At 38.8% G+C, this 21,282-nt stretch overlaps 1 protein-coding gene across 2 annotated transcripts in view; it reads left to right on the top strand.

The window, feature by feature from the left end:
* The window catches only part of LOC133612220 (mitochondrial 10-formyltetrahydrofolate dehydrogenase-like), a 144,199-nt gene that overhangs the window by 6,101 nt on the left and 116,816 nt on the right, over positions 1-21,282 (top strand). For both annotated transcript variants that reach the window (XM_072913998.1, XM_072913999.1), the window contains exon 2: positions 12,346-12,490. In XM_072913998.1, the coding sequence (XP_072770099.1) occupies positions 12,346-12,490 (145 nt within the window). The remainder of the gene's footprint in view (positions 1-12,345; positions 12,491-21,282) is intronic.

Genomic DNA, 21,282 nt, shown 5'->3' with positions numbered 1-21,282 from the left:
TGAAAATATTACAATAAAAGCATAGAAAAAAAAATAGTTCAGATCAGTGGTCTCCAAACTCCGCCCCGCGGGCGGAATATTGCTCGCCAGCATCCAAAATCCGGCCCGCGGGAAGTCTGCAGGTTTTCTTTTTAATTTGCCCTTTCTAATCTATTTTCTACCGCTTGTCACTCTCGGGGTCTCCTCGCCACTCAGGCAAATCATATTGTCTAAAAAAAGGCTCCACTATTGTGTTTGTCCACATCGATAACGTGACATCATCGCGCTTGTAAGTGCGCACTCTTTTAGTCAATTAGTGCGTGAGGAATATACAGGTAAAAGCCAGTAAATTAGAATATTTTGAAAAACTCGATTTATTTCAGTAATTGCATTCAAAAGGTGTAACTTGTACATTATATTTATTCATTGCACACAGACTGATGCATTCAAATGTTTATTTCATTTAATTTTGATGATTTGAAGTGGCAACAAATGAAAATCCAAAATTCCGTGTGTCACAAAATTAGAATATTACTTAAGGCTAATACAAAAAAGGGATTTTTAGAAATGTTGGCCAACTGAAAAGTATGAAAATGAAAAATATGAGCATGTACAATACTCAATACTTGGTTGGAGCTCCTTTTGCCTCAATTACTGCGTTAATGCGGCGTGGCATGGAGTCGATGAGTTTCTGGCACTGCTCAGGTGTTATGAGAGCCCAGGTTGCTCTGATAGTGGCCTTCAAATCTTCTGCGTTTTTGGGTCTGGCATTCTGCATCTTCCTTTTCACAATACCCCACAGATTTTCTATGGGGCTAAGGTCAGGGGAGTTGGCGGGCCAATTTAGAACAGAAATACCATGGTCCGTAAACCAGGCACGGGTAGATTTTGCGCTGTGTGCAGGCGCCAAGTCCTGTTGGAACTTGAAATCTCCATCTCCATAGAGCAGGTCAGCAGCAGGAAGCATGAAGTGCTCTAAAACTTGCTGGTAGACGGCTGCGTTGACCCTGGATCTCAGGAAACAGAGTGGACCGACACCAGCAGATGACATGGCACCCCAAACCATCACCCAACCATGCAAATTTTGCATTTCCTTTGGAAATCGAGGTCCCAGAGTCTGGAGGAAGACAGGAGAGGCACAGGATCCACGTTGCCTGAAGTCTAGTGTAAAGTTTCCACCATCAGTGATGGTTTGGGGTGCCATGTCATCTGCTGGTGTCGGTCCACTCTGTTTCCTGAGATCCAGGGTCAACGCAGCCGTCTACCAGCAAGTTTTAGAGCACTTCATGCTTCCTGCTGCTGACCTGCTCTATGGAGATGGAGATTTCAAGTTCCAACAGGACTTGGCGCCTGCACACAGCGCAAAATCTACCCGTGCCTGGTTTACCGACCATGGTATTTCTGTTCTAAATTGGCCCGCCAACTCCCCTGACCTTGGCCCCATAGAAAATCTGTGGGGTATTGTGAAAAGGAAGATGCAGAATGCCAGACCCAAAAACGCAGAAGAGTTGAAGGCCACTATCAGAGCAACCTGGGCTCTCATAACACCTGAGCAGTGCCAGAAACTCATCGACTCCATGCCATGCCGCATTAACGCAGTAATTGAGGCAAAAGGAGCTCCAACCAAGTATTGAGTATTGTACATGCTCATATTTTTCATTTTCATACTTTTCAGTTGGCCAACATTTCTAAAAATCCCTTTTTTGTATTAGCCTTAAGTAATATTCTAATTTTGTGACACACGGAATTTTGGATTTTCATTTGTTGCCACTTCAAATCATCAAAATTAAATGAAATAAACATTTGAATGCATCAGTCTGTGTGCAATGAATAAATATAATGTACAAGTTACACCTTTTGAATGCAATTGCTGAAATAAATCAAGTTTTTCCAAAATATTCTAATTTACTGGCTTTTACCTGTATATACACACACACACACACAGCCCCGCCCCCGGGCCAAACTTTATTTAACCCAAATGCGGCCCCCGAGTCAAAAAGTTTGTGGACCCCTGTAACTACATCATTGTTTTAGATCTTTCACATCAAAACTGTCTCCGCCATTATGATGTGCAGTGCTGTTTTTATAATGAGCGTAAGTCTTGAACTATAGAAAGTATTTTAATGGTTGAAATCTGCACTTTAGTTGTTCTAGGAGTTATTACAGTAATCTAGGTCACAGCAGCTCAGACCAGGAACAAAGCAGAGTGGGCAGGGTTTGTTTTCCGAGCAGCCAGCCCCAAACACGTGTGTCAGGAACAGATGCAGAAGCAGATTTTTACAACAAATTTCTACATAAAAGTGATAATATATCATATTGTAGGTGTTTATTACACTTTGCATTCATATTGTGCTGTTTGTTACATTTGTGTTGTGTTTTGCTCAGTGTTGGGTTAGTTACTGAAAACCAGTAACTAGTTACAGTTACTAGTTACTTTATTTCAAAAGTAACTCAGTCACTAACTCAGTTACTTACACCAAAAAGTAATGCGTTACTGTGAAAAGTAACTATTTAGTTACTTTTTCTTTTTTTTTTAAGGCTCCCATTAATGGCCTTTTATTCTTCATTTCAGTACTGTTATTGCACTGGAGAATAATACAATGTGTTCATCAACTTGACATGCATTTGCATCACTCAACTCTGCTAAGCAATGTGCTCTACATACAACAAAGACAAAGATATGTTTCAAAGGGCCAATTTATTTCAGGCCAGAACAAATTGACAAAACTATTTGAAATAGCTGCAACATAACATACATAAGTAACAAACAGCATAATAACAACATAGCTGTAAACCTGGCTTCACCCAAGGAAGGCACACATGACATACACAAAGCCTAACCAGGCATTTTTTTTCTCTCAAGGAATTGTGAAATAAAATCATGTCTTCAGGAGATCAGCACTGTACTGAAGCCCAGAACACTTTGCGCATTTCCCTAGTTTTACTTTAGAGATAAGGAATGATTGGCCTGGCCCACTAGGATCCCTCTTTATGTTTGTGAACTTTATAGTCTATACCAGTGGTTCTTAACCTTGTTGGAGGTACCGAACCCCACCAGTTTCATATGCGCATTCACCAAAACCTTCTTTAGAGAAAAACACTTTTTTTTCCCTTAATTTAATCTTAATTTATAAATATGAATCATGAAATTATGTTATTATATTAAAGAAATACTAATCAATATATTTTTTTTACAAATAGAAAGTTACAGGAATGTACACATGATCCCCTGTTTACATCTCATTGTGCAACATGTGAATGTTTTAGTGGGAACTAAATGCAATATCTGAAAGGGGTACAAATTATTTCCAAAGCAGGACCTCCACCCAGACATACAATACTAGTACACAGCTCATGAAAAACAATATTTTTGTGTTATTGTCGTTGTAAGTGGGCCAAAACACTTATTAGAAAATATGGAAATGACTGATTGATTATAATAATAAAACATTTAACTTGTTATTTAGTCAGGTTTGGGACAGGTGTGGCCACAGTGTGCACGTCTGACGTCGCCCACATGTGCTCCACTGAATCCTCAAGGAGTTTTTTCGTTTGCTCATACATATGGAAAATTAGAGGGAACATTGTCCATTATCCATAAGACGCCGATAGGGAGACGTTTTTATTTACACGATGAGTCGGGTGTGTCCTGACCTCCATGGTGGAGGCTCCACCGAACCCCTGAGGCCAACTCACCGAACCCCTAGGGATCGAACCCAGGTTAAGAACCAGTGGTCTATACATTTAGAGTGATGTGATAGTCAAACACTCTAGAAGTCTACAATGAAAGAGTATATAAGAGAATTGACAGAGTTTGTGTACCTTCAGTGCTGAATGATGAGCAGAGACTGAGTTTTGAGTGTCTTTAGCTTGCTTTCCATTTTTATGTACTCACTGTCCACTGTGTCCAGCTGCCTGAAATCGGGTGACTCCACTGTAGAAATAGCCTGCATGTCTTCTAGCACATACGCCGCAATGGCTCTATCAATGTTGTCCTGGCTAGCAGTCCCTCCGTTAAAATCCAGCCGCTGTTGGAGGTGGAGGTGAAGTGTGTCTCTCTTTACTAGCTTCGTCGGAGCATGTTGCTTTTGTAGCTGTTTCAGCAGATTTGAATTGCTGTTTTAGGCAGTAGATAGGATCTTTGATCCAAGACACAACTTACATTTAACTAAAATGTTCTTGTCTTTGTGCTCGACAAAAGAAAAGTAGTGAGACTATCTCCATGTTAAGAAACTCGACTTCTGGCTTTGCCATGTCTTGTTAGTAAACACAGACACGCGCCCCCACCCCCCCACCCCCCCCACCCACACAAAGCACGCCTTTTCTTTTCCTTGTGACACAGAAGGATGACACTGCAGCGCTCCAATAAAACACTCAGATCCTCTGTTTCTAGCCGATACTACATAAAAAATAACGTAAAATAACGCAGTAACTTATCATGTAGTAACGGTAACTGAGTTACTGAATATAGAAAATAACGCGTTAGACTACTAGTTACCGCCAAAAATAACGGCGTTACAGTAACGCGTTACAAAGTAACCAACACTGGTTTTGCTTGATTATAAAATATACACAACTATTGAGGAGCTGGTCTGAGAAGTAAAAGAGGAGCGATGTTCATATGTTGTTAATATTCAGTGTTTTATTGTTCATAGTTAATATTGTAAATCCCACATTCTTTATTTTACGGTACATTTTGGTTGTCCCATTCAGTAAAAAACTGTAAAATTCCATTCCGTTTTTTAGAGGTGGTTTGGCATAACTTTTTTAGAACTCTATGGGACATTGTGACTTTTGGTGTTAAGTGTTCCTGAAAAAAAGGGCCCCAAACACAGCAGATTTTTACAGATAAATGTGTATATATAATGTATACACACATACACCTTGGCCCCCCAGACACATTTTTCTCTATCAATGTGGCCCCCAAGTCAAAATATTAGCCCAGATCTGAGCTATCATAATTGTCTCCTATCATGATAAGCTTCTTCTTTTTCTCTATCTTCTTATGTGACATTCATCCTCCACTGTTGCCATTTCTAATATAAAGTAGTGTAAAGTTCTTACTTATATCTGTCAGTAAACTCACCATGAAAGCGCTAAAACATACCGGTGTAGTGACTTTACATTATTCACCCAAGGAACTTTAGTTATTAGAGAGTTCCGGTCGGACGCTTTTTCACGGGACACATTTCCGACATTGTTGTTTCACTAGTGAGTCACGGATGAGGAGATGCTGCTCCGTTATTGATTGAAGTAAAGTGTGAATGTCATTAAAACAGTTAGCGCCATCTTTTGACACTTCTTCCACTCCCGTCCTTGCATGCTACACCGCTACAACAAAGATGGCGGGGAGAAGACGCTGTCGAAGGTGAGCCACGTAAATAAGACCGCCCACAAAACGGCGCATAAAAATGATGTGTAAAACATCATCTATGCAACATTTTGACCACCATTACATGTTATGTAGACCACGAGGAAGTCTTTTACATTTAGAAAAAAATAATATGACTTCTTTAATGCGCCCTATAATCTGGTGTGTGAAAAAAGATCGAAAATAGACCATTTGTCGGCAGTGCGTCTTATAATCCGGCGCGCCCTATGGTCCGGAAAATACGATATTTGTATAACTGGCACACAATTTTATTTAAAAAAGTATGGGTTTTGAATCGAGAATCATTTTAAATTGAGAATCAATTCCAAATCGAATCGTAACCCCCAAGAATCGAATCAAGTGGTGAGTTGCACGAAGATTCACAGCCCGAGTTATCACTAGGTTACTATGTTAAACTGATGTGTATTATTCACCAGTAGCAGTAGTATTCTTGTGTGTGAGTGTTTGTGTGTGTCTGTGTTGTGTGTGTTGTGTTTTGTGTTAGTTGCTGTGTTTGATTTAAGGCTGAAACGACGCGTCGACGTAGTCGACGTCATCGGTTACGTAAATACGTTGACGCCGTTTTTGTGCGTCGGCGCGTCGTATATTTACGTCACACTACTGTCATGGCGGAGCGCAAAGCAGACGATGCGAGCGAGGGGAAAAAGCACGCCAAAAGTCGTCAAAAGTGTGGGAGTATTTCAATAAATGGCCTAATAATGTTGTATGCACACTGTGTCGAGCGGAAATGGCCTATCATAGCAGCACAACGGCTATGAAGGAACATTTGAAAAGAAAACCGACAGCGTTCTTGCCATCACCATCAACTAGTCAATCGTCCGCGTGCGTATACGTTGTCATCATTACACAAAAACATGAATGTGTCATTTGTATCTGCGTTGTGAATTCATAAACTAAAGCACCGTTTCGCTCTGAGAGGCGCGTTTGGCGTGCCTGTTCAGTGTTTACAAAGACTCGCTCCTCTTTAACGCTGTGGAGAGGCGGGGCCGGCGAGCGAGCGGCGAGGTGGGGCGCGCCGGGAGCGACGCCGCAATCGTGCCCAGGTGCGCGATCCGCGCACCTGGGCACGATCATCCAATCTCCTCTCGCTGAAGAAAAGGGGAGCAGCAGAGAGAGAGGGAAGAGAGACTGGAAGGAGCCAGAGTGAAGCTGACGTGGAGCGAGAGAGGAGGAGAGACAGAGACAGGGGACGACGAGCGAGCGAGGAAGAGGAGCCGAAAAGCAAGGAAAGAAAGAGAAAAGAGTTGGAAGAGAAAAGACTTTGTGTAAAATTAAAAGATTGTAAACCTGACAAAGCCGTCTGGCGTTCAGTCTGTCGGTCCTGAAAGAACCCCATGGCACAAATTAGACGTGTCACAAACGCTAATGTTAATTAGTTGTGCAAATACCTTTTACAACATTAACAGTTACATATACTATGTACAAACCAACAATTAACTTTCACTTTAATCATACTATCATTGTTGTGTTATTAAGCAAAATAAGCAATACTTTTACTTTTGTTGAAATGTTTACACTGTTACAGAATATTTCCGTTTTGTACTTTTTTGTATTGGATGTTTATCTTTATTTTTGCACATTTTAAAGCAAAATAAGCAATACTTTTAATTTTGAAATGCTTATACCATTGCAGAATATTAAGATTTGCACTGGATGTTTACTTTTATATTTGCACATTAAAAAGCAAATAAGCTACTTTTAATTTTGTTAAATGTTAAAAGTTTTAAATGTTTACATTGTTACAGAATATTTTGTCATGTTGTCAATGTTGACTGAGTGGCCATACTTTTTTTTTGTAAATAAAAGCCATGCCTTTTGAAAAAACTGGCCTACATTTATTTTTTCCTCATTTTAAATTAAAAAAATAATCTGTAAAAAAAAAAAAAATCTATAGATTAATCGAAAAAATAATCTATAGATTAACCGATTAATCGGAAAAATAATCTATAGATTAATCGATAGAAAAATAATCGTTAGCTGCAGCCCTAGTTTGATTTTAGTGTTTGTTTGTTGAATGACTTCCAATGCGTTGTAAAGCTTGTTTTGAGTGTAATGTTGGCTCTTGCCAGCTCTTTTAAAGCTCATCAAAACAAAGTTTAGGTGTTTCGGATCACTCCCAAACTTTACCCCAATTTTAACGTGGCACATTTTACCGTAAGCAACAATAAAACATCGTACATTACTGGACAGTTACTGTGTTAGTTACTGTCAAGTTCTGCGGGTTTTTTCACAGCCGTGCCCAAACTTGAAAGGGCCAATTGGACTCAGGAAGGACTCAAAGGGACAACTCGATCCTTTTTCCTTGTGATTTATTGATGTTTGATTTGAAGCAGTAAAATAAAGTGGGTTATCGGTGTAAATGAATGGATGAACAGAATGAATAGTGGAATAGTTGATAGCTGAATAGTTGAATAGTAGATTAGCTGAATAGTAGAATAGGTTGATAACCTTAACCAAATAGAAAAAAAAACATATTAGTGTTTCATAAACATACATCATAATACATGCTTTGCTTTCCTTTAAATCAATCCAAACAAATTAATTTCCACTGATAGGGTTTAGGTTTAAGAATACTAGTGATGGGTCCGGCAACACCGATGCATCGGCGCATGCGTCGAGCTCATAGAGCAAAACCCTGTGTCGGTGCGCGTACCGCTTTTAGAAAGTCACGTGACCGATCATGAGCTGTTTTGGTCACGTGACCGATACGCCAACTGTGTCGCACTGACGCCTCCTCTGTGCCCTGTGAGCGGCTCTTTTCTACAGCCCGATAAATAATAACTAAGAGAAATCGTCTAAAATGTAATACGTCGGAATTTTTATTTTTTATTTTTTAAATAAAAATGTGTAAAAAAATAAACACAACACGTTCTCTTAGATGTCCATGTTATGATACATGTTCACATTATTTATTGACTGTATCTAAAAAAGATAAAAAATATATTTTTATTTAAATGAAGATATGAAATAATCCTAAATGAAATACAATGACTTGGTTTATATTATTGTATATACTAGGGCAGGGGTCACCAACGCGGTGCCCGCGGTCACCAGGTAGCCCGTAAGGACCAGATCAGTCGCCCGCTCGCCTGTTCTAAAAATAGCTCAAAGAGCAGCACTTACCAGTGAGCTGCCTCTATTTTTTAAATTTTATTTATTTACTAGCAAACTGGTCTCGCTTTGCTCGACATTTTTAATTTTAAAAGAGACAAAACTCAAATAGAATTTGAAAATCCAAGAAAATATTTTAAAGACTTGGTCTTCACTTGGAATAAGCGGTAGAAAAATGGATGGATGGATGGGTCTTCACTTGTTTAAATAAATTCATTTATTTTTTACTTTGCTTCTTATTACTTTTAGAAATACAATTTTAGAGAAAAAATACAACCTTAAAAATGATTTTAGGATTTTTAAACAAATATACCTTTTTACCTTTTAAATTTCTTCCTCTTCTTTCCTGACAATTTAAATCAATGTTCAAGTAATTTTTTTTTATTTTTTTTTAATGTAAAGAATAATAAATATTTTAGCTTCTGGTTTTTCGACGAAGAATATTTGTGAAATATTTCTTCAAACTTACTATGATTAAAATTCAAAAAAATTATTCTGGCAAATCTAGAAAGTCTGTAGAATCAAATTTAAATCTTATTTCAAAGTATTTTGAATTTCTTTTAAAATTGTTGTTCTGGAAAATGTAGAAGAAATACTGATTTGTCTTTGTTAGAAATATAGCTTGGTCCAATTTGTTAAATATTCTAACAAAGTGCAGATTGGATTTTAACCAATTTAAAACATGTCATCAAAATTCTAAAAATGATCTTAATCAGGAAAAATGACTAATGATGTTCCATAAATTCTTTTTTTTAATTTTTTCAAAAAGATTCAAATGAGCTAGTTTTTCTCTTCTTTTTGTCGGTTGAATTTTGAATTTTAAAGAGTTGAAATTGAAGATAAACTATGTTTCAAAATGTTATTTTAATTTTTTTTGTGTTTTCTCCTCTTTTAAACCGTTCAATTAAGTGTTTTTTTCATCATTTATTCTCTACAAAAAACCTTCTGTAAAAGGAAAAAAAAATGTATGACGGAATGACAGACAGAAATACCCATTTTTTTATATATATACATTTATTTATTTAGCTATTCTTGTTTAACTCACACTTATGTGTAACTTACAAATGACAATATATTTATTTATTTAAGTGTGTATCAAACTGGTAGCCCTTCGCATTAATCAGTACCCAAGAAGTAGTTTTTGGTTTCAAAAAGGTTGGTGACCCCTGTACTAGGGCATCAAATCAGTGTCAGTTGAGTCGGTCCATAGGTTGCCTGTAGGGATTTTTAATGTCCAGCAGATGTCAGTATTTAGTGACACAGTATCGACACAGTATCAATACAGTTTTGCAATGTGTCGAAACGCTTCATGACGCCTCATCAACCCATCACTACAATTGTGTGAACATCAGTGGAATTATCTTCTTTAAAGATTCTCCCCAGTGAAATGATCTTCTCTCCCTTGGTTTCCTCACCAGTTGCGTCTTCTGAGTCCAAACAGGAGCTGTCTTCCTTCCTCTTAGCAGCATGTCAAAGGGGTGACTGACTGAAGCTCAAACATTTTTGAGCATGTGCTCTGAGCAGGTGAACAGGTGAACTCAATCAAAGCAATCTGTTGGAAGCAGGTGGAGATGTTCAGCCCTCAGCTCTCACTGTTGCCCCTTCAGGCCTGGAGTGTGCTCTACAAATCAGTGCTCTGTACTTTGACTTGACAGTTACGCTTACCACAAATCAGTGAAATGCTTTGACAAAGGACTTTAAGTGAGGAGGGATGGGTATAGTTCACATTTTAACCGGTACGAGTATTCGGTACATTAAAAATAGACTTTTTTAAAAGACATGATGAACAAATCCTTATTCTTCCAAAACACCTGATGGTTGATAATCGAATCAGACTCCTCCAATCAAATCGTCAAATCTTTGAATATTTGAAGACAGCCATGTATATTTATTTATAGTTAAAAGAGGGTAAGTGTATGTACAGTACAGGTAAAAGCCAGTAAATTAGAATATTTTGAAAAACTTGATTTATTTCAGTAATTGCATTCAAAAGGTGTAACTTGTACATTATATTTATTCATTGCACACAGACTGATGCATTCAAATGTTTATTTCATTTCATTTTGATGATTTGAAGTGGCAACAAATGAAAATCCAAAATTCCGTGTGTCACAAAATTAGAATATTACTTAAGGCTAATACAAAAAAGGGATTTTTAGAAATGTTGGCCAACTGAAAAGTATGAAAATGAAAAATATGAGCATGTACAATACTCAATACTTGGTTGGAGCTCCTTTTGCCTCAATTACTGCGTTAATGCGGCGTGGCATGGAGTCGATGAGTTTCTGGCACTGCTCAGGTGTTATGAGAGCCCAGGTTGCTCTGATAGTGGCCTTCAACTCTTCTGCGTTTTTGGGTCTGGCATTCTGCATCTTCCTTTTCACAATACCCCACAGATTTTCTATGGGGCTAAGGTCAGGGGAGTTGGCGGGCCAATTTAGAACAGAAATACCATGGTCCGTAAACCAGGCACGGGTAGATTTTGCGCTGTGTGCAGGCGCCAAGTCCTGTTGGAACTTGAAATCTCCATCTTCATAGAACAGGTCAGCAGCAGGAAGCATGAAGTGCTCTAAAACTTGCTGGTAGACGGCTGCGTTGACCCTGGATCTCAGGAAACAGAGTGGACCGACACCAGCAGATGACATGGCACCCCAAACCATCACTGATGGTGGAAACTTTACACTAGACTTCAGGCAACGTGGATCCTGTGCCTCTCCTGTCTTCCTCCAGACTCTGGGACCTCGATTTCCAAAGGAAATGCAAAATTTGCATGGTTGGGTGATGGTTTGGGGTGCCATGTCATCTGCTGGTGTCGGTCCACTCTGTTTCCTGAGATCCAGGGTCAACGCAGCCGTCTACCAGCAAGTTTTAGAGCACTTCATGCTTCCTGCTGCTGACCTGCTCTATGGAGATGGAGATTTCAAGTTCCAACAGGACTTGGCGCCTGCACACAGCGCAAAATCTACCCGTGCCTGGTTTACGGACCATGGTATTTCTGTTCTAAATTGGCCCGCCAACTCCCCTGACCTTAGCCCCATAGAAAATCTGTGGGGTATTGTGAAAAGGAAGATGCAGAATGCCAGACCCAAAAACGCAGAAGAGTTGAAGGCCACTATCAGAGCAACCTGGGCTCTCATAACACCTGAGCAGTGCCAGAAACTCATCGACTCCATGCCACGCCGCATTAACGCAGTAATTGAGGCAAAAGGAGCTCCAACCAAGTATTGAGTATTGTACATGCTCATATTTTTCATTTTCATACTTTTCAGTTGGCCAACATTTCTAAAAATCCCTTTTTTGTATTAGCCTTAAGTAATATTCTAATTTTGTGACACACGGAATTTTGGATTTTCATTTGTTGCCACTTCAAATCATCAAAATTAAATGAAATAAACATTTGAATGCATCAGTCTGTGTGCAATGAATAAATATAATGTACAAGTTACACCTTTTGAATGCAATTACTGAAATAAATCAAGTTTTTCAAAATATTCTAATTTACTGGCTTTTACCTGTATATGTACCTATTAAGCACATTCTACAAAATCGTAATTATAATGATGGTGTAAGAGTGATATTTAATTTGTGTTTTGTTACATCCCTACTGGCTTGTGAAGGTGAACAATAAAGTTTAAAGAGAGCGTTGGACTTTCTTATCCTACTTAAAGATTTGTACTTGTACAATATCACTATCAAGCGCTTGTTGCAGGTGCTGAGTCAGCATTTATTTAGCATTGAAATGAGGCACGGAGAGTTACTTCTTTTGTCGGCACCAGTGCTATTATGGAAGTAACCATCTCTATTTGTGCATGGATAGTAACAGTTGAGGCCTACCACTAATGTCTTGTTCCCTCTCATTACAGCATTATTTCCAGAATAAACTCAAACTAGCTATAATTGGCCAGAGCCTGTTTGGGAAGGAGGTATACAGCAACCTGAGGAAACAAGGTCACAAGGTAGTCGGCGTGTTCACTGTACCTGATAAGGATGGCAAGGCTGATCCTCTTGGTGAGTCACTGCTTTATTTATCTTGATCTTTTCATCATTCATAATATTAATTATCATCTCAAAAGGGGAAATTTCCTTGTTTGTAATATTAAAAAAATAAGGATGTTCCAATCTGTGTTTTATGCTGTTTCCGATATCGTTCCTCCATGAGTAGGATTGGCTCATATCAATACCGATACCGATCAAATGTACCGTATTTCCCGGACTATAAGGCGCACTTAAAGTCCTTTCTTTTTCTCAAAACTCGACAGTGCGCCTTATAACCCGGTGCACCTAAAGTACGGAATAATTCTGGTTTTGCTTACCCACCTTGATGCTATTTTATTTGGTACATGGTGAAATGGTAAGTGTGACCAGTAGATGGCAGACACACATAAGAGGTACGTGTAGACTGCAATATGACTCAAGTAAAAAACACCAAACATTTTATATGTTCCATTGAAAACATAGAACTTTACACACGGCGCTCAAAAATCTATCAAAATGTTTTAGTAGGACTTTGGTAAGCTATGAAGCCACACCGCATGATGGATTGTACTGTGCTTCAACATAGGAGTATTATTATGGTGTGTGTATAAGGTAAGACATATTATCTGGCGTTTTGTTTTGCAATATTATGCAAAAGCAACTTTTCTTACCTTCTGGTACCTGCTGATGTGTATTTGGGATCTGCATAAGTCCTGAAAAATTATGTGTGTCTATTTCTGGCAATTTATTTAAGTGTGTATCAAACTGGTAGCCCTTCGCATTAATCAGTACCCAAGAAGTAGCTCTTGGTTTCAAAAAGGTTGGTGACCCCTGCTCTAAAAGATGTAATTACTAGGAAAAGTAATTAATGTGTCACTTTTGTCTTTTAACTTTCATATTTAGTTTAAAGGCGTTACATTAAAGTACAAGTGTCAAACTCAAGGCCCGGGGGCCATATATGGCCCGCCACCTCATTTTATGTGGCCCGCAAAGGCCTTGAATTACCATGCGTCTATTTATTTCTAAATGTAGTCAACTTTCTATTTTAACAGAAAAAAAAATATGTACTGTATGCAATTTCATATATTTTAAACTGAATCTAATATTGCAATAAATTATTGTGATATAATATTGTCACACATTCCAAACATCAAAATAAGTACTTCAATATCTGCTTGAATCATGATTTTGAAGCAACTTATCTATCAAATTATACAATTTAAAAAAAAAAAATTCGGTAAAAAAACTGGTAGCTCAGTTGCCAGAATTTTACCGTAAAAACACAAAACAAAAAAAAGTGTAATATTGTTTTTACATTTACAGGAATACTCTGTAAAAACAATGACCGTAGATTTTACAGTAAAACAGTGGTACGGTCTTCAATCAATCAATCAATCAATCTTTATTTATATAGCCCTAAATCACAAGTGTCTCAAAGGGCTGCACAAGCCACAACGACATCCTCGGTACAAAGCCCACATACGAGCAAGGAAAAACTCACCCCAGTGGGACGTCGATGTGAATGACTATGAGAAACCTTGGAGAGGACCACATATGTGGGTAACCCCCCCCCTCTAGGGGAGACCGAAAGCAATGGATGTCGAGTGGGTCTGACATAATATTGTGAGAGTCCAGTCCATAGTGGATCCAACATAATAGTAAGAGTCCAGTCCATAGTGGGGCCAGCAGGACACCATCCCGAGCGGAGACGGGTCAGCAGCGCAGAGATGTTCCCAACCGATATACAGGCAAGCGGTCCACCCCGGGTCCCGACCCCGGACAGCCAGCACCCCATCCATGGCCACCGGATCTGTGTGTCTCCCCTTCCACAAGGGATAGGGGGGAGCAGAGGAGAAAAGAAAAGAAACGGCAGATCAACTGGTCTAAAAAAGGGGGGCTATTCAAAGGCTAGAGTATACAAATGAGTTTTGAGATGGGACTTAAATGTTTCTACTGAGGTAGCATCTCTAACTGTTACCGGGAGGGCATTCCATAGTGCTGGAGCCCCAATAGAAAACGCTCTACAGCCCGCAGACTTTTTTTGGGCTCTGGGAATCACTAATAAGCCGGAGTTCTTTGAACGCAGATTTCTTGCCGGGACATATGGTACAATACAATCGGCAAGATAGGACGGAGCTAGACCGTGTAGTATTTTATACGTAAGTAGTAAAACCTTAAAGTCGCATCTTAAGTGCACAGGAAGCCAGTGCAGGTGAGCCAGTATAGGCGTAATATGATCAAACTTTCTTGTTCTTGTCAAAAGTCTAGCAGCCGCATTTTGTACCAACTGTAATCTTTTAATGCTAGACATAGGGAGACCCGAAAATAATACGTTACAGTAATCGAGACGAGACGTAACGAACGCATGAATAATGATCTCAGCGTCGCTAGTGGACAAAATGGAACGAATTTTAGCGATATTACGGAGATGAAAGAAGGCCGTTTTAGTAACACTCTTAATGTGTGACTCAAAGGAGAGAGTTGGGTGGAAGATAATACCCAGATTCTTTACTGAGTCGCTTTGTGTAATTGTTTGGTTGTCAAATGTTAAGGTGGTATTATCAAATAAATGTCGGTGTTTAGCAGGACCGATAATCAGCATTTCCGTTTTCTTAGTGTTGAGTTGCAAGAAGTGAGCGGACATCCATTGTTTAATTTCATTCAGACACGCCTCCAGCTGACTACAATCCGGCGTGTTGGTCAGCTTTAGGGGCATGTAGAGTTGGCTGTCATCAGCATAGCAATGAAAGCTAACACCGTATTTGCGTATGATGTCGCCTAGCGGCAGCATGTAAATACTAAAGAGTGCAGGGCCAAGAACCGAACCTTGGGGGACTCCGCACGTTACCTTAACATAGTCCGAGGTCACATTATTATGGGAGACGCATTGCATCCTGTCAGTAAGATAAGAGTTAAACCACGACAAGGCTAAGTCTGACATACCAATACGTGTTTTGATACGCTCTAATAAAATGTTATGATCGATGGTATCGAAAGCAGCGCTAAGATCAAGAAGCAGCAACATAGATGACGCATCAGAATCCATCGTTAGAATAGGTTGAATAGAATAGAATAGAATAGGTTGTATCTTAGGGGCCAATCCCAATACACCCCCTCGCCCTACCTGATCAGTTTGTCACATTACAAACAAGCTTAAAAGCCATTCAGTTGTTGACGCTGTTGCTAGCTTACCCTTTGCCGTAGCGAGCTAGCTGACAGCTAATGCCATAGCACAGCGATGTGTTCCTCGCTAGCAAAACATTTCCTTTGTGTTCGCTCTTACAATATCAATGTTGCTACTGCTTGGTTATTATCCAGGTTACGGAACCTAATTGAAGTATTGTTGGTGGTTTTTAGATGCATTTTCAAAGTGATTTAGAGGCAGAATGCATTGCTCCCATTAGCTGCATTGCTAGCCACCCCTACAGCTGATTATTACAAGTTACAATGCAAAAAAACTAATACCTTTTGTCTTCTTGTCTCTAATAAGGATTGTGAACGATAGGCAAAATTCCCCCCCCAAAAGTGCAGTTACCCTTTAAGGACTTTGTTAGTTAAAAGTCAAGTACAAAGCTGCTGTATGCTTCCCACTTTATGACCTTGAAATCATGATCTATAAAGGGTCATTTTGCTTTAAAGAGCTCTCGTTTGCATTTGCAGTCATGACTCAGGCAGAGTGAATAGAATGACCCTGACCTACCTGTGTTAAGACTGCCTTGCCCGCAAATGTTTATAAAGGGAAAACAGACATGGTGGACTGGGCTGGGCTGGACTGGACTGGTTTGAGGTTGTTAACCTTGGATAGTGCTGAGGTTAGTTCACGTAAAATCAGTATATTCAGCTCGGTCTCGTAGTGTTTGTGTCAAGTGTAAGGGAGTGGCTGTGGCAACTATACAACACAATCAATGGCCCTCGGACTTCATATCTCAACAGTTTTATTGCAAATGCTGGAGATTCCAAGCTTGTAAATTGAAAACCTCTTCTACCCAAAGTACACTCTAGGGCTGCACAATTTTGGCCCAAAATTAAATCCTGATTTTTCTCTCAGAAAACTCGATTTTCACTGTATTAATGTTTTTATTTTAAAAACTACAAAAGACATATTTGTATTGTTGTATTTGATTGGCTTATAAACGTATGACGCAAAACTAACTCTGCTCTTTCACTTTTAATACATACCGTATTTTCCGCACCATAAGCCGCCCTGGGTAATAAGCCGCGCCTTCAATGAACGGCATATTTCAAAACTTTGTCCACCTATAAGCCGCCCCGTGTTGTAAGCCGCATCTAACTGCGCTAAAGGAATGTCAAAAAAACAGTCAGATAGGTCAGTCAAACTTTAATAATATATTAAAAACCAGCGTGATGTGGGCGCGCAAGGAGTCGTATATCAACATGGACGGAGCTGCGTGAAAAAAGCCACCCGGCCTCTTCGCGTAAACTTACCTTAACCACTCGCTCATCTTTTCTTCATCCATCCATCCCTTCGAGTTAGCTTTTATGATGACGCCGGCTGGAAAGGTCTCTTTTGGCAAGGTCTTCCTTTTGAATATCACCATGGGTGGAAGTTTCTGGCCATTAGCATGGCAAGCTAGAACCACAGTGAAGGATGACTTCTCTTTCCCTGTGGTGCGAATATTCACCGTACGTGCTCCCGTTGTATCCACAGTGCGGTTCACAGGAATATCAAAAGTCAGTGGAACCTCGTCCATGTTGATAATGTTCTCTGGCCGGATCTTTTTTTTAGCTATCTTGTTTTTACAATATGCACGGAAAGTAGCCAGCTTTTCTTGAAAGTCTTTAGGCAGTTGCTGTGAAATAGTAGTCCGTGTGCGGATGGAGAGATTGCGTCTTTTCATGAACCGGAAACCTGTCGCTTAGTAGGAGCCATTTTGTGGTCTTTACAGATGTAAACACACAAAGGAAATTAAACGTAATATCCGCGCACTTCTTCTTCTTCTACGGGGGCGGGTGGTTGCTTACAGTAGAAGAAGAAGCGCTTCCTGTTCTATGGGGGCGGGTGCTTACCTTGGCGGTTGCTTGCGTAGAAGAAGAAGCACTTCCTCTTCTACGGGGAAAAAAGATGGCGGATGTTTACCGTAGTTGCGAGACCGAAACTTTATGAAAATGAATCTTAATATTAATCCATATATAAAGCGCACCGGGTTATAAGCCGCACTGTCAGCTTTTGAGTAAATTTGTGGTTTTTAGGTGCGGCTAATAGTGCGGAAAATACGGTACGTCTCATCGCTAAATGTAGTGACAAAGTAGCAAAACGGTCAACACAGATCCCTTCTGTTACATCATAGTCTCTGGCAACGAGGGATGTTCCGATCAGGGATTTAAGCTGCCGGTTACGATACTGATCACCCATGAGTGAGATCAGGCGATACCGATTACATGTTTAACTGTAAATTGTTATGTATTTATTAGGGCTGTGAATCTTTGGGTGTCCCACGATTCCATTCAAAATCGATTCTTGGGGTCACGATTCGATTCAAAATCGATTTTTTTTTTTCCCAATTCAACACGATTCTCGATTCAAAAACGATTTTATTTTATTTTTTTAATGAAAACAATACACAACAATTCCATAATAATGCAATACAATTTCAAAACCAAACCCAACCCAGCAACATTCAGAATAGCAATAAACAGAGCAACTGAGGAGACACAAACACGACACGGAACAATCCAAAAGTAGTGAGACAAAAATGAATATTATCAACAACAGTATGAATATTAGTAACAATTTCAACATAGCAGTGATTAAAAATCCCTCATTGACATTATCATTACAAACATTAATAAGAAAAGAACAATAGTGTCACAGTGGCTTACACTTGCATCACATCTCATAACTCTCATATAGTAAGCGCAACTATTATTCTGAACTATTACAAGCATCGCAGGGGGATTGTAGGAGAACATGGAACGTGTTGAATACTGTTCTCAACAAGGGACATAAGGCCCCTGTTGTTCCGGATACAGGGTCAAATAGGGCTGATCTTGCCAATAGTTTTAATACATTTTTTGCTTCTATTGGGGAAAACCTATCCAGTAAAATAGGTCAACCTCCAGGGTATTCCTTTAAAGAATTTTTATCAGGCAGCTACCCTAGCTCCTTTTTCATGCAGCCAACCGACATCAATGAGCTTTATACCATCATTATGGACCTAAAGTCATCACATACAGCTGGAGTGGACGGGATATGTAGCAAAATCTTGAAAGCCATAGCAAATGTGATCATAAATCCTCTCTGTCACTGTATAAACCTGTCACTTAGTGCTGGCATTGTACCCAAAATGTCCAAAGTGGCAAAAATAATCCCAATTTTTAAATCAGGTGATAAAAATAATATGAACAATTATAGGCCAATTTCAATTTTACCAACATTTTCAAAAATATTTGAGAAAGTGGTCTATAACCGACTGAATGGCTTTCTGGAAAAACTACATATCCTTGTCCCCTCCCAATATGGTTTTCGTAAAAAAAGCACCACCTGTATGGCTATACTCGACCTTTTGGAAAAGGTCAATGACTGTATTGAAGAAGGAAAATGCGGTATTGGCATTTTTTTGGATCTATCCAAGGCCTTTGACACAATAGACTTTGAGATCTTATTGTATAAGCTATATCACTATGGTGTCAGAGGGGTACCTCTCGATTGGTTCCGCTCTTACCTATACGGAAGGCAGCAATGTGTATGCGTCAATGATCACAATTCACCCTGTATGACCATAAATTATGGGGTTCCCCAGGGATCCATCTTGGGGCCTCTCCTTTTTATCCTATACATAAATGATTTTGTAAACTCCTCCGAAACTTTTCATAAAATAATTTTTGCTGACGATACAAATTTGTTTACCTCACACAGGAGCCTACACCATCTACAAGTAACTGTCAATTCAGAGCTTGTGAAAGTAGATTCCTGGTTCAAATGCAATAAGCTCTCACTTAATGTAAATAAAACAAATTTTATTCTATTTCGTTCTAATAAAAAGCGGACAAATACTGAGCACTGCCATATCAACATCAATGGGCAGGGAATACAGAGAGTGTACTCCACAAAATTCCTGGGGGTCATCATTGACGAATACCTAAATTTCAAATGTCACATTAGCCATCTGTTAAACAAATTATCCAAATATGTTGGCCTGTTCTTTCACCTTCGTCATTATCTTCCTCTTTATGCTCTACTCACACTATATAAAACTCTCTTTGAACCACATCTAAACTACTGTAATGTCATCTGGTGTAACACCTTCCCTACCTACCTCCACAAATTAGAATCTATGCAAAAGAAAATTATACGGGCCCTGTCATGGTCCAAGTTTAATGCCCCCACTCGACATCTATTCCATAATTATCATCTCTTAAGACTAAAAATGCTTGTTTAACCTATCAAGTCATTTACAGGCTGAATTTAAGGCTCTGTAGCTTGGTTCCTATCTACCATCCCCAGCATGCCCACAACACTCGTAACTTAGATCTGATATCAGGGAAACATCGTTTACTGGATTGTACCGCTCCAAGTGTTGTATGCAGGGGACCAAAGATTTGGAACCGGCTTAATGAGAACCTCAAGATGCTGTATCCATTCTCCAACTTCAAAAATAAACTAAAAACTTATCTATTAACCACCTATATTTAATGCCTCATGTAGGGTAGACTACTGTTGGGTTTTGCATGGTTGAATGAATGTATGTATGTATGTGTATGCTTGCTTTAGTACTATTATCTTGTGTTAATCATATAGCGTTGTTTTTTGTTTTGTTTTTTGTTGTACTTGCTACCATGTTCCATCATTCCATGTATGTTCCATCATTCCATGTATATTCTATCCTCTGGACCCCCTGTCAAAAGCTTCTTCTAGCTTATTTGGGGGACCCTTTCACGTACCAACATCTTTAAATGATGATATTTTACTACTATTGTATTTGTTATATGGTATTGTGAATAAACTTGTTGTTGTTGTTGTTGTCATAAACTTGACAACACACTGTGTCCAACATTTTCCACAAAGATATAATAAGTCATATTTTAGGTTCATTCAATAGTTAAAACAAATTTAAATAATGGATCCCATATTCCAATATATGACTCATTATTATCTAAACTAAATGCAGTTTGTTCTACTGATATCATCTCCATAGCTTGTGTGTAGCAGTCAGTATGAGTTGGACTATCAACATCTATCCATTTTTTTAATATTACCCTTTTTGTTATTATGCATATTGAAAGAAACGCATGTTTACTCTTTGATGACACGTTACTAAATTGATGGAGATCCCCAAGAATACAAGTTTGCAGTGTCATTGGGATGTTTATATTAAGGGATGTGATTGCTTCTTTTGTTGTTTTCAACCATAACTCTTTTATTCTCTGACATTCCCACAATAAATGAACAACACTTCATACATAACTTGCTATCTACTACACCAATTTTAAACAGCTGAGAAGATGTAAAATACAATCTATTCAAGATCTTAAATTGAGTCAGTTTATCTTTAATGCTTCTAAAGGGCTTATTGGCATTTTTCCAAATATTATTTCATGATATGTCTCTTTCATCTCAAATGTTTAAGTCCATCATCCATTTCCCAACACGTGCATCATTTGCATTTCTAGTGTGGTGTTCATTTATTATTCCATCAAATAGTTTCATTAATTTCTTAATTGTATCTTGATTAAAAAGTGCATCGTGGCTATTTAAAGACATACTTTCAGAGGATATGCATTTATTTACAGCGTGTTTTAAAGAGATAAAATTTAAAAAATGATTTCTGGGTACATTATATTGATCAACTAAATCATTGAACGGT

This window comes from Nerophis lumbriciformis, linkage group LG10 (genome assembly GCF_033978685.3).
Source record: "Nerophis lumbriciformis linkage group LG10, RoL_Nlum_v2.1, whole genome shotgun sequence".
Lineage (NCBI taxonomy): Eukaryota > Metazoa > Chordata > Actinopteri > Syngnathiformes > Syngnathidae > Nerophis > Nerophis lumbriciformis.
Note: the sequence above shows the minus strand (reverse complement) of the source record. Positions and strands in the feature narration are given on the sequence as shown.